Source organism: Drosophila nasuta, chromosome 2R, assembly GCF_023558535.2.
Source record: "Drosophila nasuta strain 15112-1781.00 chromosome 2R, ASM2355853v1, whole genome shotgun sequence".
Taxonomy (NCBI): Eukaryota; Metazoa; Arthropoda; class Insecta; order Diptera; family Drosophilidae; genus Drosophila; species Drosophila nasuta.
In genome coordinates, this window is record NC_083456.1 from 10245587 (window position 1) to 10272635 (window position 27049).

The 27049-nt window shown below is 41.0% G+C and overlaps 2 protein-coding genes across 6 annotated transcripts in view; one reads left to right on the plus strand and one right to left on the minus strand.

Moving 5' to 3' along the window:
- The window catches only part of LOC132785085 (cadherin-87A), a 54383-nt gene that overhangs the window by 703 nt on the left and 26631 nt on the right, over positions 1-27049 (minus strand). For 2 of the 3 annotated variants that reach the window (XM_060791067.1, XM_060791068.1), the window contains 13 exons: positions 25420-25456; positions 8039-8101; positions 7607-7953; positions 7300-7445; positions 6931-7238; positions 5811-6871; positions 4102-5169; positions 2627-3226; positions 1966-2564; positions 1105-1888; positions 767-1042; positions 442-704; positions 29-380 (listed from right to left, as the gene is read on the minus strand). In XM_060791067.1, the coding sequence (XP_060647050.1) occupies positions 29-380; positions 442-704; positions 767-1042; positions 1105-1888; positions 1966-2564; positions 2627-3226; positions 4102-5169; positions 5811-6871; positions 6931-7238; positions 7300-7445; positions 7607-7953; positions 8039-8101; positions 25420-25435 (5883 nt within the window). In that variant the 5' untranslated portion in view covers positions 25436-25456. Of the gene's footprint in view, positions 1-28; positions 381-441; positions 705-766; positions 1043-1104; positions 1889-1965; positions 2565-2626; positions 3227-4101; positions 5170-5810; positions 6872-6930; positions 7239-7299; positions 7446-7606; positions 7954-8038; positions 8102-25419; positions 25457-25751; positions 25818-27049 lie in introns of those variants that run through there. The other variant, XM_060791069.1, reaches the window with a different exon arrangement.
- Positions 3248-4095, plus strand: LOC132785092 (uncharacterized). Of its 3 annotated transcripts, none has more exons than XM_060791080.1 (3): positions 3276-3603; positions 3688-3859; positions 3913-4095. In XM_060791080.1, exons 2-3 carry the CDS (start codon positions 3696-3698, stop codon positions 4055-4057), a joined length of 309 nt encoding a protein of 102 aa, XP_060647063.1. In that variant the 5' UTR covers positions 3276-3603; positions 3688-3695; the 3' UTR covers positions 4058-4095. The 3 variants fall into 3 exon arrangements, with proteins under 3 accessions (XP_060647064.1, XP_060647063.1, XP_060647062.1); XM_060791079.1 differs by having other exon boundaries at positions 3283-3603; positions 3659-3859; positions 3913-4083; XM_060791081.1 differs by lacking the exon at positions 3913-4095 and having other exon boundaries at positions 3248-3603; positions 3717-3801.

The following is a 27049-nucleotide window of genomic DNA, read 5'->3' on the forward strand; positions in this document are numbered from 1 at the left end:
TTCGATATTATTTAAAAGATTAAATTACAGATGGTGCTCGGTTGTTGCGCAGCGTTGCATAATCCGCAAAATCATTGACGTGGGGATCTATGCGCGTCAGCAGCAGTCCAGCACCGCCAAGGCCACCAGCGCTGCCAGCTCCTCCGCTACGCATAGAGATGGAGCCGCCGCCGCCATTGCTGCCAGAGCCGGCGGTTAAGCGATTCTGATTGTTGCGCGGCTGGATGGTGGCATACGTGTTGTCCACGGACTGGCCATGATGCACTTGCTCCAGCGAGCTGCGATGATCCAGATGTCCAGGCGCATCCGAGTTGGATATATGATCAGGCTCTGAAAATACCTGCATGGTGAGCTCTTGCTCTTCGTACAGCTTGAGTTTTCTGCAAACGAAACAAAAACTTATTAACAAAATTCAGATTTAAAGAATATAAAACTACTTACTGTTCGATCCAAAGCGGATTTTCTGTGGTATTCAAATCTTCGATAATTTGTTTCTTTATCAACGCCTCCTTGCGACGCGTTTCAACGGGTACCGAGAGATTCCAATGCTTCAAGCAACAGCACAGCACAATGAAGCTAATTACGCCTACGAAGAGCACTATGACCAGAGCCACCAAGCCAGCAACGGCGAGATCAAACTCATCCTGCACAATAGCTATATAAGCGGGCACAACATTTTCAATTGCAAATCCAGCGTAATAATCCTGAAATTAAATTTAAGCGAGTTACATGGGGAAACAGATTAATTAAAGAAAATTGTAAATACCTTGAGGTAATCATAGTTCCTGTCAATGTCCTTGAGGATCTCATCGACAGGCGCGATTTGCTGTGTCTGCGGATCAACAGCATGGAAATACAAGTCGCACCAGTCCATACGAATGCGACCAATCGAGTCCAAATGGAAGCGTATCTCATCCACAATAATGCGATGCTGTGTCGCATTACGCAGCTCCGCTATAATTTCCTCCTGCTCCTGGTAGACTTCCTCTGGCGGCCGCGAGAGAATCACTCTCACCAGCTGTGTGCCGTCAAAGACCCAGATCTATTAAACAATAACCATTAGTTTTAAATTTTTATCATTAGATTAAGTTTCTTTCTTATTACATTGACTTTGGTGTTGGCGGAGCGCTGTGGCTGCTCCAGTTCGCGTGCCACGATCTCCAGTTCAAAGCGATCCTGATTGTACTCGGCCATAATGGTGTTGGCCGTTATTCGACCATCCTGGGATATGGCAAACGGACTGGGCACAATCGAACCTGTCGATTTGCTGGCACCAAACTTGTAAAGATTGGAGGCAACAATCATGTACTCGAACTTGGCATTCTTGCCCTGATCCGCGTCTGTGGCATTGACCAGTGTTATGGCCGCATTCATTTTGGCATTGGCATTGACACCGGCATAGTAAATGGACTTCTCAAACACAGGCGGATTATCATTTTCATCCAACACTGTGATCAGCACTTTGGCAACAGTATTATCTCGACTCAAAGTCTTAATGGAGAAAGACGCGCGCTCCTCTTCCGAAATATCCAAATCCGACTTGATGCTGGCCAATATGTATAGTGTATAAGCATCGGTCTGTTCACGATCCAAACTCTTATTCGTGAAAATATCGCCGGTCAGTTTGTCAACATAGAAGGCGCCATCCTCGTTGCCCAGCAGCATGTAGTAGAAGATGTCTCGATTGTGTTTGCTCCGAGACGCAGCCTGAATGTGTCCTACTTTCACATCACGTGCACTGTTCTCATTGATCGACACCTTGTAGGGATTGGCGGCATCTGGGAATTCGGGACGATTCTCGTTGGCATCCACAATGCTCACCGTGAGCAGACGAAGTGACTCAAAGGGCGGATTACCCGAATCACGTGCTACCAAAATAATATCATAGCTGCAAGAACAATAAATATTAGTAGAGCAAATAGATGGAAAATAGGTATAGTATATTGGATATTAGTCATCGCTTACTTGGCGCGATTTTTGCGATTGAGCTGCTGCCTGGCCCGCAATTCACCGGTATCCTCGTCGATCTTGAACTCTGTGGTCTCCTGCACGTTAAGATTGTTCACCTGGAGATGATAACTGATTCTGCCACCGCCATCGGTGTCATTATCCTGCGCCTTCACCGTAAGCAACAAATAATCGGGTTGCACAATATCGCCTGGAATTTCGATGGTGGCATTCGATAGGGCTGGGATAACAAACTCTGGACGATGGCGATTCACTCGTAGCACAGTGATTAGTGCCTTGGCTGTGCTCTCCATGGTGCCCGATCCCTGGGTGTCCCTTGCAGAAATTAATAGTTCGTAGTTGCCATGTTTGCCGGACAAATTCTGGGCCGGATAGATGATTCCCGACTGGGCATCCAGTTTGAACAGCGCCATTTCATTGCCTGCGATGATAATATAACGCACATCGCCATAAAGTCCCTCGTCTAGGTCAGTCGCCTGCACCTGAAGCAATGCAGCCGGCGGTTGAAACGCGGCATTCTCCGACACAGTCGAGTTGTAAGTGGAGCGTGTAAACACAGGAGCATTGTCGTTAACGTCCAGAATGTTGATGTGAATCTGCAGTAGAAGAATTGGTGTGAGTCACAAATAAGAAACACTTTTAAGGCACAATCGCTTACCGTTGCCGTGGCAGACTTTTGCACAGTGGCCGGGGCTTTATCTTGTGCGACAACAGACAGCGTGAGCTCCTTTAGTTGCTCTCGATCTAGTATAGACGCATTGGCCACCATCACATTGCCCGTATAGGCATCGATGCTGAAGTACTTGTTGTTCTCACCAATCAACGAGTATGTGAGCTCCCCAAAGGCGCCCACATCGCCATCGTGTGCCTCCACTTTGCCGGCAACAGTGCCGCGTGGCGAGTTCTCGGTGATGTTGAAGTAGTACTCCGACTGACTGAAGTGTGGTTCATTGTCATTCAGATTGATGATGTCCACAACAATGTCTGCTGTTGCCGTCAGTGCTGGCACACCCGTATCGCTGACCGTAACCATGAACTTGACCTCCTTGACCAGCTCGTAGTCCAATCGAGACGTGGTGTAGATGACGCCCGTGGTGGAGTTGATGTCAAAGTAATCGTTGGTCGTTATGTTGAATTCACCAATGCTGGAATCCTCATCGCTGGCCTGCAATGTAGTCAGCACCGTGCCCACCGGTTGCTCCTCGACCATTTGCAGTTTAATCACCGGTTGCTCGGGACTCCAGGGTGCATTGAATCTCTATATAGAACGAGAGTTGAGGAGATTTTTTGTTGTGAAAATTGAGTCATAAATATTATATAAATATTTGGAAAATTGAAAAAAAAAATCAATATTAATGCACTCAGATTGCCGTAGCTGAAACTTGCACAGATGCCAGAAAGGATGTCGTATTTCAAGCTAAAGATTATCTTTGTAAACATCATTGCCATATTGTATAAGGCGACAGCATTGAATGTTCATCGCTTGCACTCGGACTTGCGTGAGGTCAAGGTGGTAGTCAACACGTCGAAACAGGAGATCTGGATACGACAATTGTTCATATTCCTAATTTCTACATTGCTGCTAATGCGGTTTCTCATGTGCTTCGTGGGTCTAGCCTCGAACATCATTGCAATGTGAGTAAACTGAATGTGTTTCCTCACTTATCTAGTGACCATCTCCGTATCTTAGCTATCCTTTATTAACCAATTCGCAACCAGAGCTTCTCATGCCCTCAATCATTATGCAGATCTTAGATAATGTGGCCTTAAACATTTATGAGATTGTGCTGGGCTATGCTTCTCTCAAATATCTGCATCCCGAAAGCTTTGCTGTCTTTCTTGTATTCCTTACGAAACTGATTGTGAAGACCAGCTGCTGTGTATCTGCGCTGTAAGAATTCTTTTCTCTGAAATATAGTTACTTTAACTTTATTTTCTTCCTAGCAATCTATATGCTGAGAAGCATCATCAGTTGACCACAGAGTCTGGCACTCTGGACAGCGAGTCGAATGAAGAATTCGAAATTGATCAACAGCATTTTATGACAAATCCCATCGCCGAAAGCGAGACAAATTTGAGTGAACATTAATGATAAGTAAAAGTAAAATGTAGTGTAAGCAATGCCTAACTTACCGGTGGTATTTTATTCACGTCGATAATCTGTATGATGAGCAGACCGCGTCCCTGCTGTACATTGGGTGCTGTGCTATCCGTGACGAGTACGTTGAGACGCATTACGGCGAAGAGATTGCGATCCAGCTGGCGATTGACCAGCACTTTACCATTACGAGTGATGGCAAAGTACTCTTTGAACTGTTCGCTGTGCGGCAATTCCTTGCCCTCTTTGTCAATGGCCGTGATGTCGTCGGTGGCAGCAAACTCCAGAGCATTATGTGTGGCCACATCGGGATCGAGAGCAATCAATGTGTGCACCAGGTGGCCAGTGTCTGCATCTGCTCTCACCTCGGCATGCTGTGTGGCGGGCACAAAGTAGGGATCCTTGTCATTGCTGTTCTGCACATTAATTGTCAGCGTGGCGGTGCCTGTCAAACTGGGTGTGCCCAGATCAGCGGCCTGCACCTGCAGCTGATACGTGTTGCGTCTGTCGTAGTCGAGTTTGCGGGACACAAACACTTCGCCGGTGCGCTCATCAATGCCAAAGTCATCGAAGCTGCCCTGTTGAATGCGATAGCGTAGCTCGGCATTTTTGCCGGTATCCAGATCGGTGGCCTGCAGCTTCTCCACACTGGTTCCAATCTCAGAGTTCTCCTCGACCACAGCGCTATAGTTGTGTTGCAAGAAACTTGGCACATGATTGTTTACATCGCGCACAGTGATGTTGACACCGCAGTTCGCTGTGAATAGTCCATCGTTGGCTTCAACCACAAAAATAAGCTGTTCACTGTTCAGATTCGTCACATCCAGGCTCGCATTTGGTCGTATATTAATCTGTCCACTCTGCTTGTCAATGTCGAAAATGCTTTCTATCTGTGGCGAGCCAATGATCCTATAGCTAATGCTGGACATTGTGTCCGCATCACGTGCTTTCACTATTAAAGGTGAATCGAACACCAAAGCTCCCTCATCCACACTGGCGCGATACAACGGACTCTCGCATACTGGCGGCGAATCGTTCGCATCGCTCACTGAAATGCGCAGCGACACCACGGACGTCTGACCCTGGCCATTGTCATCTGTGGCCTGTGGAGTAATGACAAAACAAAACATTCACGTGTTAATTAAATAAATTTAGTATGACATCGAGCCTCTACTACTCTATTAAGAGCATGCGAAAATCTAATAAATAAACGTTTGAATGGAATGGTTTTTAGAATTATTATAGTCTATCTTAATAAATAAATATTTTAAAATTTGTTGAAATATTTAAAAATTATAATCTGAAATAAATGAGATAGCTGCTAATATTATATTTAAAATATATTTGTTATATAATATTTTAAATCACTTGAGATTAGTGTGCTCTAAATTAATGGACAAAGAAATACGTGAAACCAACTGTTTATCTACTTTTATCCATGAATTTCAACTTTTTGAGCTTGAAATACAATTCACTAATAAATAACTAAAAAAGCTAAAAGAGACTGATATTTAAACTATCACTAACAAAAAAATTGAGGTTAGATTAAAACATATTTGAAAGATTTTTTTGCAGTTAAAATAATGCTTTCAGGTTCGCTCGCCAATTGCCTGACCTGGGTAACTGACCCATCTGCAGCTAATAAATATTGATGTCTTCCACGACACTTTTCCCACTCCCTACGAACACAAACACCCACACGACCAAACACACACAAGAATTTCAGACTACACCACAAACTTACCTTGTATGACAAGAAATACGTGGTCTCCGTTTCATAGTCAAGACACGTCGAGGGCGCCTTGCTGCTGGCGGCTTTGTCGTCATTAGTAGTTGATGTTGCTGCAACGGCGGCAGCGGCATTGGCAGCGCTTATGTCTGCCACAGGCTGGGACGGCGTTTGCGAGATTAACGTATATTGCACGGTGGGCTCTGTGTTAATCTCTCGCAACTCAGAGTTGAGGTGCTGCGGCATGGAGAGCATTTCAAGTGCGTGAGCATCGCTATCATTTTCATGGAGGTCACGTCGCTGGCGCCTGTTGCGCTGTTCTGCTTGACAATCGGCCAAGGTAATGACGCCCGTTTGCTCGTTGACATGAAACAGCTCGGCCCCGGTGCCGGACAGACTATACCGTATGCCGCCATCTCCAAAGCTGCCGGAGTCCACGTCCTTGGCGGTAATCGTTGTGATGTATTGTCCGGGCAGAGCTGCCTCCGAGATTGTGGCCGAGTAGCTTTCTTGCTCGAAGCTGGGCTTATTGTCGTTGGCATCCAGCACACTCACAGTAATGGTCGCCGTTGACGAGAGCTTGGGATTGGTGTCCGTCTCCTCGGCCACCACCAGGACAATGAACTTGCGTTGATTGGGATTCTCATAGTCTAGTGTGCCGTTGGCTACGCGTATGTTGACCTGCGAGTAACCCGTGACCAGTTTGGGCTCCACGTCAAACACACCCGACACATCCTCCAAGCGCAGAGAAAACTTGGAATTAATTCCCACATCCGCATCGCTGACACTCATATCGAGCGCTAGTGGAGTTCCTTCTGGCGTATTCTCAAGCAGCGCCACCTCATACTCTTTTTTGTTGAAAGTGGGTGGCGAATCGTTGACATCGCGTATCGTGACAGTAGCTCTAGCCGTTGCACTAGTTAAGGGATCATCGCTGGGCACACCATTCACAAGTTCACGGGCACGAATCAGTAATGGAATGAGGCCCGTGGAGTCAGTCAAAGCCTCACGATCCAAAGGTTTAGCTGTACGCAGTTCGCCGCTTTGTGAGTTCAGCAGAAAGTAATCGTTGGGGTCTATTAGGGAAAGAAAAGTTGCTGAATTATGGGAATCAGTTGCCTACGAAATAACTTACTGCTCAGCAAATCGTAGACAATCTTTCGTGGTTCTCCAGTGTCGCCATCGCGAGCATGAACTGTTAGCACCAGCGTGTTAATCGGACTGTCCTCGTCGATGACGGTCGATAGTGATCCTTGGAAGACGGGCGGCTTGTCCTGTACATCCTTGACACGTGCTTCAAAAGTGGTTTGTGTCTTATGAACGCCATCAGTGGCCTCGATTTGAAAATGATAGATCATGCGCTGATTGTAATTGAGTGTTTCGTTGAGCACAACGGCCGCAGTTAGCACAGTCGCCTCACGGGTTAGCAGCTTAAGCCGGAATCTAAGAGGTATTTACGTAATTTATAGTATGGAAAACAATTAAGGTCTAGGCATGTTCATACTTGGTACAAGCTTCAGGACTTTGCTGCTGCGGCAGGCATTTGAGATCTAAACTTTCACCAATTGTGTCGCGATCCTTGACCAATATTTTGTCGAATATTGTTGTGCCCACAACGGCATCTTCGTTTACATCGGCTTCATAAGGAGTCTAGAGGGAAATTTAAGTTATAATTTTATCATTAATGTTCCTTTTTTCTCTAAAAAAATCTTAAACTACAGATTTTTTTTGTGGAATCAAAACATGTTAATTCGCAAAATATATTTTGCTATTATTCTTATAGTGTTTTCTTTATAAATTTGACGACTTACATCCTGGAATTCGGGCGGATTATCGTTCTCATCGAGAATGATGAATGTTATGGGCTGCTCCACAACATTGTCCTGTTCCGATTCACCCGCTGGATCCACGCGATCTCTGATGGTTACCAAAAAGGTCAAACTATCCGTTTCCTCGCGATCCAATGGCTTTATTAGCGTTATATTGCCCGAAACAGCATCAACGCTAAAGTGATCCGAACCAATCGAGCTGAACGTCACATTGCTGCCCTCGGGATCGTAGCCCTCTAGGCGAAAGACAACAGTGCCCACGGGTACATTCTCGTAAAGCACAATGTTGTTGAGAGTCTGTGTAAAGACGGGGGGCAAATTCGTTTCAGCTGCAAGAGAGAGAAAGGGAGAAAAAGTGTGTTGCTTTTTAGTCAAGATGTTTGCTGACTATGATGTAGAAAAAATAGCACTTACAGCTTACGATCTCCGATGTCAGGCAGATTAACAGCACGGTCAGTGTCCACTTCATTTTGTGAGCTGCAAGTAAATGATAAGGTCTATGTTTATTTATCTAACGTGATAAAGAGTGTAAACAAACTAAGCCAAATTACAAAATACGTAAGGAAAAAAGTGCTGTTAACTTGTTTTCACTTTTGAATTTGCATTTTATTTCGAATTTTTTGTGTTTTCCTCTTCTTTTGGCAATTTGTTGCGCAAACAAACAACAAAGATAAATTAAATTTCATGCTGAAAATTCAATTAGCTGACAACACAGAAACAACAGGAAGGCAGGAAAGGAGGCAGAAGGAAGGGGGAGGGATAAACGATGGGCTGACGACAAACGCGCCGACAACAATGGCCATAACAATATAACGACGTTGATGACAAGCAACAAGAAACAACAATCAGCGACAGCGAGTAACAGCAACAACAACAACAATGTGCCAAATTTGTGCACTTTAACTGAAGTCGAAGTCCGGAGTGTGTCGTCAGCTTAAAGGCGCCAACAATTTAAATGCGTCCGGCACGCACGACCGGAGTCTCTAGACATGCGGGACCGGGACCCAAAAACCCTGCAGAATCTTCTTATGTATCAGCCAGCAGCGATAGCAACAGGAGTAACAGCAACAAGAGCAACAGCATCTGGCATGACTGTGCTCCAGCATTCCCTGCTGCTTATAATCTCACAGAAATTATCCAGAAGGGAGCACAAGCGTATCCAGGTCGAGCTTCGTAACTGGGCACAGACAGCCAATTAGTTATGCATAAAATCCCGACTAGAATGCTACAGTTGCCCGCATTTTCAGTGTGTACGTGTGTGTGGTGTGTGTTTATTTGCTGTGCAAAACAGTCTGACCAGTCAGACAGAGGGCGGAGAGGACGGCCTGCTCCACACACCCACTTGTCCACAGGCTTCTGTGGTCCATAAATATCCTATTTACCCGACCGTTGCCTGACCATAAACCGAACGTTTTAAGGTTGTTTGGCATTTGGGTTTGGGTTTTCGTATTAGCACTGATCCAACAAGTTAAATGGCCAGCCCCTTATACCAAGCTTTGCTTTGCTCTTTTGATGCTCTTTGCAGATCATACATTTTCTGTTGCCAAAGGTAATGAAAATATTTAACTGTTTCTCATAGCTATCTCTATCTCTCTCTATGGGTAAATTTCAGAGTTAATGTCGCATTTAAAGATTGTAAAGATCAATAATAGTGACATATTTATTATAAATTTAAAACAGTAATATACAAACAATTATAATTGTCTTTTCGTTTTCGTTATTATTTTTATCATCATTATCGTTTGTTGAGCAAAGTCGTTTAAATTCGCATTAACTATAAAATACAAATTATTGAGATATTATTATAATATAATTAGCATTGTTTTTATTATAATACGATTTATTCAACCAATTAATTAATTTTGCATAAACTATTGACACACTTTTAGAGAGCTTTGTAATAAAGTGAATGGACTCCCACATGATTCACTCTGATTATAGTGAATGAATTAAATTCATATTCAACTGGTTGTTGCTGTGACTGCAACATTTAGCTGCCTTGTTACTTTTGTTGGTGTGGATGTTGCTGTTGTTTTTGTTGTGCTGACTCAACATTTATGTCGTGCTAAATGGTATTTTGTGCTGACATGAATAACTCCTTGGTACTGCCTAATGGACAGTTGATTACAACTGCTGCCATGTAATTTATGATCATTTGAATTATGTGGCCAAAAGCGTAGGAGACACGTGTCCAACCGGGATTATCTATGCAGATTTCCTTGAATATGAACAGACCAACTATACGCACAAACATATATATATATATATATTTATATAGTATAGTATGTAGATTTGCTACATGAAATTGTACTTTGACAGCACTGGTGAAAGAAGGAAACAAGGCATAATGTTGTTGAATAATCCAATTTTCTAGCCACACATTCAAAGTACTTTCAATTGAGCACGAGAGTAAGCTGATATTTGCCACATCTTGTTGCTATTATCGACCTTAAGCACTTAAAGCTGATGTAGTCAAGGCAAATACTGTATCCCATCCATCAAAATCATCAAATTTCAATCACATAGTAATTTTATATGGCACGAGTTCGAGTGTGTTTTTGTATGTGTGTGTGTACTTTGCTTTTTCATGTATGTCAATACGAATACTCAAACCTGTTGATGGATTCTTCCCTGAGATTTAAGCCCTTCGATGGCAGCGTTTTCCTTTATGATATTTTCATTTTTCCTCCGATTTTGTGTGTGCGTGTGTGTGTGTGTTGGGTAGCTTTACTCCATCCCCGTAAGTCATCATCATAAAACGTAAAGTGTACCTTAAGTCAAATTTGTTTTATGTAGTGGCTGGGGTCACAGGTCGACTGGTTGCTTGATGGAAAGCTAGCGCTGGGACTGGAAATGAAGCAGGGGCAGGGATTGGGATATTGCGTGTGGTTTTGGGGGGCAATCTCGAGTGCTGTGTAAACTTGGCGTTCATGTTTCGTAATCCTTCATGGTGATTGCCCCCTTTGGTCCGGAGATTCAGGGGCTGCACTGAGCGTGCGTTTTAGCCATGCCAAACATAATAAATCATATTTATTTAAAATAAATTGTACTTCTTCCCTTGTGTTGCCAGCTAAAGCAGCCATAGCAGCAAAAAAAAAAAAAAACAGCTAAACCAGGCAGGCATCAGGCAGCCAAATCACTTCTCTTGGGGTCTTGCGGGCAATAATAATTGAATTATGTGCGCATCAGAGACTCCTCTAGTCGCAAATTCATTTTGCGCTCTTTTTTGTTGCATACTTTTTGGGGCAATGCTCCGAACGCTAATCCGACTGATGGAACTCGAAAGTTGCAAGTCGCTTGCTTCCTGTCTCGTTCTCTCTTTCTTCTCTTTCTCTCTCTCTCTCTCTTTCTTTTGCCTTATGCTGCTTACGCTCTTTGTGTCGCTGGCGGCAACATAATAAAAATGTCAAACTCCTTATGCTGTCGCTTGTAATACATCTTAGTCAAAAATATGTTCTTTATGTTTTGCGACGTCCTTGCCTAGCTTATTTCCTTATTTTCTTCATGCTCTCCAACTGAACTCCACTGAACGCTCTGTCTGGCAGTTCCTCATTCTGTTTTTTACATTTATTCACATTTTTATTTTGTGCAACATTCGTTATGGGCCATGATGATGATATCGTGCCGTGTTGTATGCGAGTTCACAAAGTGCTCCACTTAAATATGCTATGTAAATCACCTGTGCGAGCTGTAGCTCTACACCGATTCCTCATCCATCCAACCCAGAACAACCCACCCACCCATCTGCATTGCTCCCCTCTGGCCTCATCGTTTACATAGCTTTGCTGCGCGTGTCAGTGCTGACATTTTCTTTATGTCCTGCAGTTTGTTCGGCCCCGCGGCAGCCTTCCAACAGTCACCAGATTCTATTTAAACGGCATTATCTTCTGTTGCCGTCTTGTCGTGTCTCAACAGTTGCCCATCCCCCTTTCACCTTACTTCCGCTGCTATGAGTATCTAGAATTTGAATCTGTAGCAAATGCATTTCAATGGGGTATTTGCAATTTAAGATAGCATTTATTGCGAATGTATGAAAGACTTAACTTTATTTTAATATTTGTCGAAAAACTTTAAAGTATTTTTTTTTTTTTATTAACGTATTTTTACTGTGTGCTGATAAGTATTCAATTAGTGTAAATGATTCTCATTAAATGTTGTTTTAGCTGCTTCTCAAACTTGAACCTTGCTTAATTAGCAATGCCAAGAAATTACTTCATCTGAAGGTTTATTCATAAGAGCATTTCTTAAAATTTACAGGATATTTTAGGATTTGCGCATATCGCTTGTTTGTGCCACGACTCGCATTCAAATTGCCCTTTTTTTATTTGCGTCGTTTGTTTTATTCTCGCGACGCCTTCGTTTTCCTGCCGCCGTCTCGCCTCCGCCCCTGTCGTCATTCTCTGCCTGCCGTCGCCTCCCAGTGGCCCCGTTTTCGAGCGGCCTTTTCTTAATTTATTCATAAGCCTGGTGGCAGCGGCACACATCTTGAGTGGGAGGCAACATCATTACTATTACTCATGTGGGGCACACGCTTCCACCTAAAACGGAAAACCACCTCACCCCATCTCTGTCGCCATAGCCATAGCCATCTCCATCGCCATCTTCGTCTCCATCTGTGGCAACCACGTGCGTGTGGCATCGTAATTCAACGCCGCTTGTTTGTTTAGCTCCGGCAAGCCAGTTTGAAGCAATTTCCTTGGCCTGTGCCACCTGCAGCCAACTCCAGCACCAGATTTTCCACCCACTCCCCCAGCTTTTCCTTATTCTCTTGCTCACACTTTCAGCTCGTCTGCTTACTTTTGCTGCTCTTGCTGTATTCATATAATTATGCTTCGCATGTTGTGAGCCTTGTGCTCATTTCGCATTCAGAGCGTTTGTGACAGTTTAACAAATTTGGAATTTAAATTGCACCTTGCATTTGACTGAGCCTAGATGCCAGCCTTATTTTAAGGAGTGAGAGGCATCGCACGGCAGTAAGAAGACTTCGAAAAGCGTTGCCCGCACCTGTTGTTGCTCAAGCTCTGCATAAATCTCAGTCCGTCGTCTCCGGGCAGCCAGCGTTAATCGTTATCACCGAAGAGGCTTCATACAAAAGTTGTCTAGCATTCGCTTACTTAATTTCGAAAATCCACATAATTATGAGCACTACGTGCCGCATCGGAAAAGTTGCTTTTCCTGGGGCTTAAGAAAAGCCAAAAAGCAGCGTGCGCTAAGTATTATCAAGTTTTTCTCACAGCCCGCCATTGTTGTTTTTCCCACGCGCATTAAATCGGAGCCTCCTTCCTGTCGTCGCAGGAGCAGAGTCCATTCCTCCCCCACAGCGAAGGCAGACAGTCAGACGAATGGACAGACAGAAAAACAGTCAGGTGGGTAAGCCGAAAGTCAACTTTAAAATACTGCGCCAAAATGAAATTAAAATTGTTGTTTTTTTACTTTTTATCCTCAAATGGAAAGAAGGGCAGCCGAGTGAGGGAATGAGGGCAGCTTGTTGTCTCTCCTTGCATATTGAGGGAACGTTAAACAGTTCAACATTCAGGAAGAACGGTGCGGGGAAGAGTGCCAGCCGCATGTCGATTGTTGAGCTTCTACCCCGTGCAGAAGAAGTTTAAATTGGTTTTATGTTAAGGCCAAATGAGTGACTCGAGTTGTTCTGGCCTGGCCTGAAGTGGCACGGTTTGAGTTCTCTCTTTTTAGCTCGAAACGAGTAGAGCGGGGTGGGGGCAACCGGAGCCAGTTGAACGCCAGGAAATGAAATTTCTTGCGAATTCCTTTTTTTTTTCATTTCATGTTTCTTTGCTCTACCAAGCTTAATGGAATGGTAACTGCTATTGGGAAACCGGGACCTTAGACGGTCGGTGCCTGGGACCAGACCAAGATGACGACGGGGAGCCACTTGTAACTGGGGAGCCTGCGGGTACTTGTCTCGCTCCTGGGAGCACTGTCAGTTGACGAGTGGCCGCTTAAGTTTGACTGCTTGTCAAATACAGCAAATGTTTTCAAATATTTCATGTACTTGACAATATGCGAGCCATACCTTCAAGCACCGCCCCCTCTCCTCATGCGGTCCCCTGCTGCGTCAAACTGACTTTCGCATGACAAGAAACTGTGCAAAGCGTTTAAAATAAATCACTGTAATGTATTGGGTGTATTTACTTTGGCAAAAATAACATTAACAAGGCTTAACCCTTAGGCGACACACTTCTATTTAGCAAAACATATTTAAAGCTTCACTCCATGGTTGATTTAATACGCATATATATTGTAGTCTTTTCTTTTATATTTTGTGTTTTTATCGTCATAGATTGCTGTGACAATTTCTCATTACACCCAATTTAAAAGTAACATTATGGGAACTTAAATGTATTTTGGTTAATTAATAAATTAATTATCTGAATATTCGCCTTGTTGAAAAAACATTTTCGCTATGTTTACGCTTTGGTTAACAGAGGTTAACACCCCAACGCATCACATTGGTGTTAAATGTTTGTTTTTGGCAGGCTCTAATGCAGCATAATATATAAAGTTAAGCTCTTCTTTTTTATTTTGTTCAGCTACGCCTACAGAAAAGTTGAACTTTTTATGCGTTTCTTGTTCTCGCGCAGGAGAAACTTTTGCTTTCTGAAATTTTCACAGCTTTGTTCAAGTTGTCAGTTGTAGAGTCAACCAGTGACTGCACTTATCATTTGGTTTAAATCGCACTACTATTATCAGCAACAACTAAGTGCAGCACTACGACAGCAATAACAACAATCAGCTTAACTATTCCCTAGAGAGATGGCGACAAAAGGAGAGAGAGAAAGAGAAAGAAAGAGAGAGATATAAAGGGAAAGTATAAGAGAGAGAGTGTGATAGAGAGAGATAGTGAATGAGTCTGATTTTGGGCTTTTGTCCTGTGGTAGAACTAATGTACTCAATGGATAATGCACACTCGCATCACAGCATTAATGTATTATGCGACTATTGTATGTGCGTGAGTGTGTGAGTGTATGTAAGTGTATATGTGAACGTGGATTACCAAACCACTAACAATAGTTTGCAGACTAGAGAAACAAAATTCTTCTGCTCTACATAACAATCAACCGAAATTCAACACAAAATTTAACCGAAAATCATCGAACTGAAATATTTTTTTTATGAATAAATCAGAGAACATAAATTATTAAAATAAATAATTATGCGTTAATGGTTTTATTCACAAAATTTGAACAATTGTTTATCATATTTATAATTCAATGAGTAAAATAAGCGCTATCTGAGCTAACAATGCATCGTGTGGTTAAGACCATGAAACGAAGTGCAGCTAAATAGATTATTTTCATCAAATTTATTGGTATTCATGTGGTTGGTGGTTGTGGACACAGATGACAAAACAGCATCCTTTATATACACAAAATGCAAGGAGCAAAATTGAAAATCTAATTAAAAACATGCTTGTTCAGTTTAGGAAATTGACATTTGCATCTTCTATGAATATCATAAGATATGTCAAACGCAACTGATTGTCTGCATTTGCTTGAGAATTAAACAGACAATGCATTGCTTAAAGTTTAATTCAGCTAAAAATTCAAATTAAAAACTCGGCAAAACCTAAATGAATATTCATAGCTTGCCAGAGGCTACGAAGGCAATTGACAACAGAAAATAGACCAATGCTGTTCTTTAATTTATTCACCATTGCTTAAGACTTCTTTAATTACATCTTTCATGACCAGGTGACTCAATTTTGATAGAAATGTTTAATAATAACAAAGTTCGCTACAACAAGGGAAGTGACACTTTATTTATTTATTACGCATTCCTATTTATAATCGTGTCCCTGGGCGACGCTTAGCATAAGACCGAGCGAATGTTCATTGATATTATAATGTGGCAGTTGCAAGCTGAAGTATTGAGATAACTCTGCACACATTCCGTACTTGCGGCACGCACCTGATGTTGAAAATCGAATTGCGCTGCGATATCCTGGCAATCATCGGTGGCAGCAGAGCAGCAGCAGTGTATCTATCTATAGTATAGTATGTGGCAGGCAGATCTGCGTATCTGGCAGGCAGTGAGGCACGTTTCAGGAAGCACTTAAAATATTTGCGCACGCATGACTGATGATGACTGTGCCATCGTTCTTGCCACATTGAAACTGCTGTACAGTTGCACGATTACATCGGGAATACATGCCCACAACAAGATGAAGCGAGTACGGAGGACGAGTGCGAGTGCGAGTAAGGGAATCTTCTAATGCACTTGTTTGTTAGCCTGTTCAGTTGTACGTGAACGTGCCCCAAATACCACCCACATAATTATTGGGCCTAAGACATTGTCGACAATGTCTGTCGACTCCTGCTTCTGCCTTCAAGTAACCGAGCAAGCGAGCGAGCAAGCGAGATGCTTGTTACTTGCTGCCATTCTCTACCTGGCAAATTTATTGAACGTTGAGTGCCAAACATCATTACACAAATGGCAAGAATAACATGCCAAAAGCTTAAGATTAAATGGGTCTCTAATGCGACTTAAATGGCAGTGCAAACAGCTCGGCAAACGTGTCCGCAAGCCACAGCATTAGATTCAGTTTAACTTGTCTGTAACGGACAGATAACAACCAAACAATCCATTGACTCGGTCAGAAAATCAATTCTTCAACCAACACAAGCTGTTTGCATTTTAATTAATATTATCAATGATAGATGTGCGATGAGGAAAAGGTTTTTTTTAATATATTACAAAATATTACATCACAATGTTGTCAACAAAAGAAGGAAACGGAAATGATAAGAGTACAACACAACAAATGTTACTTCCCATATAGTATAAAAAATGAAGATGAGAACAACAAAGAATTTAAGGAAATGACAAGTCAAGATAAAAAATATGCTAATATGAGAAATGAGTTGGGTGAAAATATATCAACAAAAAGTACTTGCAACAACATTAGTAGTAGAGAGACAGATATAGAAGTATTCTTTGAGAGAGGAAGAAGGGGAAAGACAGAAACTCCGAAAAGATAAGCGTGTTTGCATTAGTCTGAACTTTAAATTCATTTTGTTTACCTTCGGGGTCAAATGCATGATGTTAGTCGTGAGTATCATATGCAAATTCTTACAAGAGGTTTCTCAAACACCAACTTAATATAACTATAGACTAATGCCAGACACAAAGAGAAATTAATTATAAAGATAATAGCGTTGAGTTCAAAAGAAAGCAGAAACAACTTTCGATTTCGCACATTTTTTGATCAACCTCGATAAGTCAAAGTTTAGATTTATGTTATTTCGGCACATTCTCATATTCAAATATATTCAGTTTTTCCGAAAATAAAGATTAAGATAATGGAATTCCGCCCCAAACCAAAGCAGAGAAGAGTCATCAGACTTCTAGGTCAACTGTGATAAGTCAAGACGCAAACAACACCTACGAATCTGTTTAAAGATTAAGTCAGGTCATATTTATGTCTGTTAGTGTATCGTGTCGTCTTTTGGGAAAGTGAAAAGAGACACGTAGATTATTTATGATACGTGATGAGCACGCATAACCACAACACAGCACAAAGATGACCATGATAAGCATATGAATAAGCCAAAACCATGCTTATTACTTCTTACTCAGAGATTCACATAATCGTCATCATGTTGGTAATTAGACTTATCAAACATTACCAAACATTGCTTTTTCTTTTGCCTCGCATTTTGTCAACGTTCATGACTTTGTGATTTGACTTGTGGTAGTTTGCGTGTGCTTTCTTTCCGATCTGTTTGTTTGCATTTTCTTCTTGGTTTTCATATAAAATCAGTTAAGCGCATTTGATGACACAAAAGTAAAATAAATAATAGAAAATAACGCGAACATTACGAGTACGACAGAGAAGAGAATTACAGCACAGCACAGACTGAGAACAAGTCAAAGAGAAAAAAGACTTGTGTAGGAACTACTTACGAGTACTATGGAGTACTGTGTATCTAACAGCTGAGAGCTGATAGATGACTACGATAGGGAGAGGGATGCGGAAATGGTTCACAAAATATATATAAAGAAATGAAAGAAATAAGGGCTATTATCGTTATTACGTGAGCGAAATAGCCAACAAAACAAGTGGCAGCAACACAGCTCAACGCAGAAGCAACAGCAACAACAATAAGTGGAACTATAGCACATATTAACAAACAATAACAACAACTAACGGCAAAGAAAGAGAACGACAACGACGACGACGACGAGACGTCCACCACGCTGATGATGACGACAAAGTCGCCAAAGTGCAGAAGCTCCATAGGGATGGCAGTGGACGATGGAGCATTGAGCATTGGGAGGCACCACGGCAACAAGCGCTATGGCGGAAGTAAAAGGATGCGGCAGACAGCAAGGAGTAGCAGCCTGGAAGTGATTTCAGTAAGCACTTATGGCGCAAGTATTTTACTGCTTATATCTGAGCACATAGTATGTAACATAATATACACAAACTAAATACTTGTACTATATATATTGTATACATATACATATATCGTGAAAGATGTACACGATGCTTGGAAGTGGACGAGCAAGTGCACTTATGGAATAACCGTAACCGAATTTTCTTGCATATGAATGTGAATATTCGAAATGCCTTTTTCGCCAAGCAATGCAAGCAACTATATAAAAAAAATGAAGGCAACAACAGTGCAGACGCAACAAGCGGATTAATTATATCTGCTTCTATTGTTACAATGCAGATAAGGAATGCAAATGTAACAACAATTAGAATGAAACAGGCAAACACGAAGCTAATTGCAATTCTGTTTTCGCCGAAAGTAAACTCCACTTGGCTCAAAGTAACTCACAACCAATTAATACATTTAATTCAGCCAACTACAAATTTGGATACAATTTCAGATATTTTCTGGTCTAAACTTGTTTTTTCTATTTCAACAAAAACTTGAACAGTATTAATTATCCATTGCATGTTAAGTGTGGGTTAAATGAAATAGTATACCAAATATTCTTACTTTAGTTTTGAAAAAGGGATATTAAATTCACATGAAAACGAAACTTACAAAAATAAAGTATTTGAAGAAATGATTTAACAATTATTGAGAGCATAAAATACCGATATTCATATTAAAGAAAATTTGATAAATCAATTCAAATATATTTATTTATATAGAAATATATATATATTTCAATAATAGAAAAAAAGTTTAGATCAACTTCAAAAATCAATCAAACTTTAATTAAATTAGGGAAAAATTCAGAAAAGCACTTAAAATAATTCAAGAAAATCATAAAGTGAAATATTTGTGAATTAACTGCTATTTTCGTCGCTTTTTGTCATTTTGCAGACTCAGCTCTTTGATGGAATACGAAGACTCTGCCATTTCAAAGGGCATAAAATGATGCCATTAAGAGGATTCGAGGGAATCGCGAGCCTGCCGCCAGCCGCTTGCCTGCCTGCCAGCCACATGCGACGAGCGCTTAAATTTTATTTGTTGTGCAAATTCTATTCAAATTACGACGGATTTGGTGGCATTCAACATATGGTCGTATATGTATGTATGTAAGTATGCTATTGGCGGATGTGTTAGAGGAGGCGTCGCCGGGGCCAATGCCATTGGATTTAAACTGCTTATTCTGGGATTTAGTTATAAATGCACACGATGGCACAGGCCCAACAAAAGTAATCATGTTAAAAAAAACATATTTGAATTGAAATTTAATGCAAATGATGTAAGTGTGGATGTGTGTGTGCGACTGTGTGTGCTTATAGAAAAATATATTGCATACTTGTAGGCACCATAAAAACAGCCCAGCCAGCCACATGTAGGCGTGGCATTAGCATTAAATATCTGATTTTTTGGCTGTTGACGCAATTTTTTCTATCCCTTTGGTTTTTGTTTTTATTTTAAATTGATTCAATTTACACGAAAAGTAGACGACACCCTATATGATGCGTTGTGGGATTGTCGCCCCAAATGCCGATGCCAGAGTAGAGCTGGGTAACCGATTGAAAGCCCTTAAATATTTTTGCCCGGCCTTTTTTGGCAGTTGTCTGTTGGCCAGTTGAGAGTTGGCAGTTCGTAGTTGACACAAAAAACAAATACGCAAAATAATGACACATGCCGCGGCGTTGGCAGCCAAAAATCTGTTACAATATTGAAATATTTTATGAAAGGGCGGCCGAGCATAGCAAACATCCGCACTAAAATCTCCTCCCACCCATTCATCTCCTGCAGTCCCCCACGCAGCTCAAGCTGCTTCTCCATCCCCACAAAGTGGGTTGTCAACTGATGCGTGCGTAACGTCCTTTTCCGGATTTATTTTTTTTCTTTCTTTCTTTTTGCTGCTGCTCTCTTGTTTGTAGCCGAGTGATTGTTTTTTGTTTGGGCAACAGGAAGCGGTGTGGGACTGGGTGTGGTGCAGATGGGTGTTGTGACGCTGTCGACGCCCTTTTCCTATCCACATCGTTGTTCTTATTGTTGCCGTTGTCGATTGCGCCACAAACAAAACACAATGCCTGTGTCTCCATGTGAGAGTTGGCGAGCATGCCCAGCTAAAAGCTACTAACTGTTTGGGTCTTGTTCTCTCTTATTTCGGTTTCTTAAATTTCACACATCCAAAACTAAAAGGTACACATTTACTATAAGGAATAGTAAATAAGACTTAAGATAAAAGATCTACAATTTTTTTAATACTCACAGTTTATTTCATTAAAACACAACAAATATTTTAAAAAATTGTTTTTTTTTTAATCTTTTAAATACAAATTATTGACTTACCGAAGTCAAAGATAACCAAAATGACCACAAGCAGTTTAAATTTTTATATGAATTTACTTTGAAATGCATTTCACACACTCTTGGAATTTTAAAGTAAACTGCCGTAATCCTTGAGAGATTATTTTTCTGCTTAATACACCCTTCTGGTATGCCTTGTGGCCACAGGGTGCTCATTTGAGGGTGCTTAAAGCGCCTTTAAAAACAAATTTATATGTCATTTTCTCAAACGCCACGCCAAAAGAGGCATCCATCCTGCCGAAGCCTGGATAGGCCCAGCCAGATCACAGGCCGGGAGTTGTCAGCTTGACAGTGCCAAAGCTACCATTTTATGGACAATTGCATTGGGGGCCTTTACCCCCGCCAGACACTCAAATATTGATTTATTGAGTTGCTCATATGTGCGGAGTTCTCGTGAGCATCCTTGTTGCTTCTTTTCGACTACGTTTTTTTTTACATTTCGCCACAAAGTGTGGAACAAATAAAATGAGTGAATGCTGCAGCAGGCTGTGACTGTTGCAACCGTCGAGACATGAGAAAGACAAGCTGCAGTGGCATTGCTTAAATTACTTCAGGTTAACCTCAAGTCGTCTGCCACTTTTACATACTAAAACTTAAAGTCTAATGACTTTTATGGGTACTTCAAGTTCTTTGGCTCCTCAGTTATGGCCAGAAGGAAGCACGGAAACTGCACGAGTTTTCTGTCTGACAGCAGCTTAGTGCGATGAACTTGACTGTGGCCCGACTGAGTTGCAAGATTGCCGCAACTCAAGATGAAAAGCAGTTCCAGCTGCGAAACGACTACAATGAAGTGTCAGCCAACGGCAAGTGTCTAAGCTGAGCGCTCATAGTCTAGTTGAAGCCAATATGCTATAAGCTATTGGCTTACTACTTTATGGCTTAGTGTGTTCAGTCAATTTAAGAACTATATCAAAATCTTGTTTATGAGTTGAAAAATAAAAACGCTCAAAACATATTAAATACTAAATACAACAAAATAGCTTATAGATACAAAAGATAATGGGTGACAACTAAAATTTAATTTATACTCTCGTATTTCCCTTATTTTGTGAACTTCCAATTCAATTTCAAGCAGGCTTTGTTCTCGCCCTTCCCTTATTCATTTATCATTTGCCGCTTTGTAACATTGCCTGCTGGCCCCTTTGGCCAGACAATCATATGCGAGACATGAAGCACACACAGCATATTGCAATCCTGAGTTACCGCAGGGCATTTAGACAAAGTAGGCAACCCACAAAACGACCTACCCGATATCCAGGCGGCTCAACCACACCAAGCCAAGCCAAACCAAAACGAAACCAAACTGAACTGAACTGAACCAAACAACAGTGATCACCCCTTGGAGCATATATCATCTGTGCTTTATTACACACTCTTTGGGTCCCCGTCGTTTTTCACACAATAGGTGCTGGTCCTGGCCGTAGTTGTCCCTGCGGGGGCGTGCCATAAAATTGGCGCAAGGAGAGGCGACGACAAATTGTCAAAAGGAGCGCGGAAAATGGAAGAAAAACTGGGCAAGTTTTATTGTCGCCCAACTGCACAGAGACTGAGAGAGAGAGAGAGAGTGAAAGAGAGGGTCGTGAAGAGTAAAGGGGTACTTTAATCTGAAACCACTAAGATGGGAGTTTTCCTTAATGTAGCTCAGTGCACTTAAGGGATTTGCTGGCAACAAATGCGGGCGGAAAATGGGATATAAATAGTATAAGAATAAACCATATGAGTGCACCATTCAGCAGTCGCAATGCTGGTTAAGAAGGTTGTAAATGCCAAAAGAGAAACAATTGACAGCTTTTAATGAGCGGCAAATACAAATAACAAACAAAACCAACGGAAAGTAAAACTGAAATTGCAATATGCACTTATTCGACTTTTATTGCATTGCGCTGGAATCCCTGGGTAATGCCAGAAATAAGCTACGGGCTTACCAGCACAAATTGATAGCCTACCAAGTGGAGTTTTCTCTCCTTAATAGCAAAATATAAACGAACCCGGCGCACATTGAAACTATAAAATGCAAAAAAAAACCTACAAATTAACACTTTTAATGGCATCTAGGAGCACATTACATTTCGTATTAGAAATTCCGATTGCAGTGAGAAATTTAATTTGTTTAAGAGCGCCATAATAAACAGACATAGTTAAGTGAAGTGCTTTATTTAATTAAGAAAACTTTATGGGTTACAATGTCATTTAACCTGAACGTAAAATAAACACAAAGCAGGTTCAGTATATTTGAAAATCAGTTAAGACAATTAAAAATAATAGAATTTGTTAAATTTTCGCTTTGATATTTTCATTTTATTTGTTCAACGACAAACTTAACAATATGCAATATTTGTTTGTACTTTATTCATTTAACACCAATTAGAATATTGTCTTAAGTTTCCCTTCATAAATCACACTTTATGGCGAGCAAAATAGAACTTATAACCAACAGAGAATCTTTTGTGCTATAGTTCTTACTTCAACTTGAAGTAAAACTCAATTGCATTTGCAATTTTTGGGGCAAGCGAATCGTAGGAAAACTGCAGCAAGCTGACAAAAGTGCATAATTCCATAAAAGGCGAACAAATTGAAACACAAACAGAGAGCCGTCCCTCGGCCCTGAGGCCCCCTCGTCTCTTCTGTGATATGGCCCAAAACTGGGGACACAATGGTTGCACTGGCACTGGCTGCAAATTTGCGAAGAGAAAACTTTTTGGGCGTCGAGAGTTGAGAGTTTCTATTAAAAATATTGTCAACTCAATACAGCGGTAACAGGGTAACCAAGTAAAGCAGAAAAGAGTGCAGAGGAGACTGACTCACTGGCTGCCTAACAGTCTGTAGGCTACAGCTACAGGCTTCCAGCCTGAGTTGATTGTCGTAAACAAAGTTTTCATAAAGAATTTTTGCAATGGCACCAAAAACTGCCAGCTGACAAATTGGCATCCTCAGAAGAAGCACAAGCTGCCGCTGCTGTTGCTATTCCACCTCCTGCTTGCGGTATACCAGCTGTCGTTGTTGCTGATGCTGCTGCTGCTGCTCGTTGCAAAACGAAAATCGCAGTAAATTTCAAGAAGGCATAAAAAATAAATTGACAATTTTGCTGCACGTTTTTGCCAGTCCATGCACATATAAATACATATATATACATATATGTATGTTGATATATAAAAAGCCACAGATCCTCATGCTCATACTCTGTTCTATTCATGCTGAAAAGCTCTTACTCTTAGTTTGCCTTCTGCAATTTGAGGAATGCAATGCGGCGGTTTTTCCTCGCATGCCTCTTGGGGTAGCCCACAACGATGAATTCTGCGGTTATCCCCGTGCCAGGATGAGGTGTTAGTCTGCTGGGGGCTGCTTGCCTTCGAATATAGATTGCCTGTGGTGGGTCTGACTTTGTTTCTGGTTTGGTTTGGGTTATGCCGTTGAGCCACAAATTAAAATGTGGCCAAATTCTCACAAAATTTATTGTTTGTCGCGGCTTGGCAAAAGGACAGCGACAAAGCGAAACTGAGGCAAATAAGTTAAATGGCTTTTATGGCCAAATATTTATACGAGCAAACAAAATAAGATACAATAATCGACGATTAAATACTCTATTTTTTATTTGATTGCTGGCAAACAAAAAATGTATAATAGGGAGTAAAAAATTCACAATTCAGAATCATAACAAATAGTCTAAAAGTTGAGTATTTAAACAGTATAAATATGTAGATATATAAGTAATTTAATATTTCAAAGTAAACTCTGCGCTGTCAATTTTTAAATCAATTGTTGCAAGGCCATGTAAATATTTCAAAGTTTCTAAAGAAGTTAGCAAACTCGCAACAAAAAAGGAATTGTAAGGACAAAAACAAGTGGGGATAATGTGCTGCAATGTCGAGAACAATAAAAAGGATAATGCGACAAGTTGAGAATGAGGAAAGGCGACCGAATGACCGTCATTTTTGTGCAGACCCACAAAGTTTGCGTGGAAGAAAAACAAGAGCAAAAAGTTGAGTGCATTTAATGAGTTTATTGAACCAATTGCACAAGTTGTGCGAACTTGCGTCACTTGCCAGCACTTTCAGTGGAGCTGGCAACCATTTTCTGGCATTGTCCTGCGCCCACTGGCCATGTCCTGTTTATATGTTTCATTCGCATTGCTTGCCAGTTGCCACTTGCAACTTGCAACGGCTACCGTTGCGACACACACAAGCGCACAAGTGGTCAGTTGTCTTTCTCTGCTTGTGTGTGTGTGAGTCTGATTCTTGGCAGTGGGACAACAGGAAATATTCTTATCTGTTACAGAAAAGAAAAATGAAATTTTATTTACGACAAAGGATTTTGTGATTTCCCCTAATAGTTAATTCAGCCTTAGCTTCATCCCCAACACCATTTCCATCCATAGCTTCAGCATTAACTCCAACACTGCTGTAATTCTTTCCTTAGCTTGACTGTCTTACGCCTTTTTCCATAGACTCCTTAACATTTTCTTCGGGTCAACGTTGCTACAGCGTCTGCTGCTGCTGCTGCTGCTTCTATTGCTGCCGCCAAGGAAAAGCTACAAAATTGCGGCAGACAGAAGTCATTTAAGGAGAATTTATGGGATTTTAACTGACATTTAAACAGTCACCAAAAGAGAAAAACGCAAAAGACTGAAACGAAGACATAGACCGACTCAGACAACGGGCTGAGAAGGCCAACTTGTCGGCTAAGATTAGCGACGACTGTGCAACAAAATGTTATGGACAGCTACGGATAATGGATGCTCCTTCTTGCCGAGACGTCTAAAGAAGAACTTGAAGAAAAATGAATTGTAATTACATTTGCAAAATGCAGAAATGTTTGCCCTTACTATACTACAGTTAATGGACAATTTACTGCAAGTTGTTGAAGCAAAAAGCAAACCAGAACTGCCTGAGAAACTGGTTAACTTACTACTTATTGAAATACCCGACAGGAGGTAGAAAAGTTTTGGCAGCCAAGTGTTTGAGATCTTTATGTTCAAGTTGAAAACTATTTTAAAATGTTTGTGTTTCAAATTCACATGGAAACTTTGACAAATTTACGTACCTTTTAGGCTAGTCATAGTTGCAATTGAATGTCTTTTCTGTAAGAAAGAGAAATTTGGAAAACAAAGTAATTAGTTATATGTAAATTAAGAAAAAAGTATGTATAAATCGATCGTATTATTAAGCTAAAATATAAGCTATAATTGGGGTTTGGCATTTTGAATTTAGGTTAAGAAAAACTGATTGACTAACTAGCTGAGTTACTAGTTTATTCACTATCAACTTCGTATGGCCTCAACGCACTATAAATTTTTAATCACAGCACTCCATACTGTGTCAACAAACTGAGAAGAAAACATTACAAACTGCAAACTAGGGAACGAATTAGTTTACCTTTAGTAACTTGGCACTTTTCCCAACACGATAGCAACTACTCGTAAATTTTGCAATAGTTAGCAACTTTTAGAGCCTGTGCTGCACGAACTGCCTATTGCAAGTGGCGCAAATGTGTTGCTTTTACCATATTTTCATAATTTTTGGAGAAATGTTGTCAGAAGTTCATTTAAGCACACTCAGCAAACGGCAACAAATAATTTTGTTGTGAACTGCATTTTCTCCCCATTTCATATCGATAGCTCACAACTTTTCCAAACTGCACTTGTGAGTTTTGCCTTTGAACTTGTTTAAGTTGTTGTTGTTCTTCTTCTCGTTACTGTACTTGGCGTTGTTGTTGTTGCTGTTGCTTATTGCCGAGTGCTGCAACAGTAATCGAAAAGTTAATTCTCCGAAAAACAAGGTAATTAGTGTAGCAGAGCCCATAAAAAGCAAACGAATGTGCAAAAATAACGAGAAAAGTTTGAAAAGTGCACAGCATTGGGGAAAAGACTAGTAAAAGAGAGAGAAAGAGCCCAACGCAACAAGAAGACTGTGTGGCATTGTTGGTTGCAACTAGGAAAAACACGTTGTAATAAATGGCCTCGAAGAGAGAACATTACAACAATGCCACAGGTAGCGCAGAACCTTCCACAACGTAAACCAAAACAGCCGAAAAGAGGGAAAAATAAACACAAGTAAATACTACTTGAACGTCAAGCAGAAGGCAGGGTTGCCAGGTGGCTACAGCTATTCGAATTAAATATGTATGAAATTTAATTAAAACGAATTAATTCTTTGGGTTGCAATCTTCAATTCATTTCCACTGGAGAGAAAAACTCTTCACAAAAAGAAGTTTCACAATTTAATTATGAATGACACTATTCATTGAGTTCGTTCACAAAAAGAAAGAAAAATATTTCTGTAAAATATAATTGGATTATGATGGCCCGTATTTACCTTTAATTATGTTAATTGACCTGGCATCCTCCCTACCTACTCAAGTGCTGGCAACCCTACAAAGTACACTTGTACTCGTATATGGAGGGAGAACGAATACTTAACATTGCTCACATACGTACACGAGCCTTCAATTAATTAATAAACAAAACTTTTAGTCGCTCGAGTGGCGTAAACAACTTTGCCGACTGTCATTTGTTACGCCAGGAACTTGAGCTTGAACCTTTCGCTCGACATAAATAAAACTCTTCTCGACTACATGTGCAAAACAAACCCTTTCTCTTTCTCACATTCTCCGGGCGTGGCTTCTCTGTCGCTCTCTGTTTGATTTGGTTGTGCCTAATGACAGCATAAAGTTT

Coding starts and splice junctions, on each gene's coding strand:
- LOC132785092 (XM_060791079.1), top strand. CDS start 3,359: ATGCCAGAAAGGATGTCGTATTTCAAGCTAAAGATTATCTTTGTAAAC. Junction 3,604..3,658: donor GCCTCGAACATCATTGCAAT/GTGAGTAAACTG, acceptor TCCGTATCTTAG/CTATCCTTTATTAACCAATT. Junction 3,860..3,912: donor AGCTGCTGTGTATCTGCGCT/GTAAGAATTCTT, acceptor TTTTCTTCCTAG/CAATCTATATGCTGAGAAGC.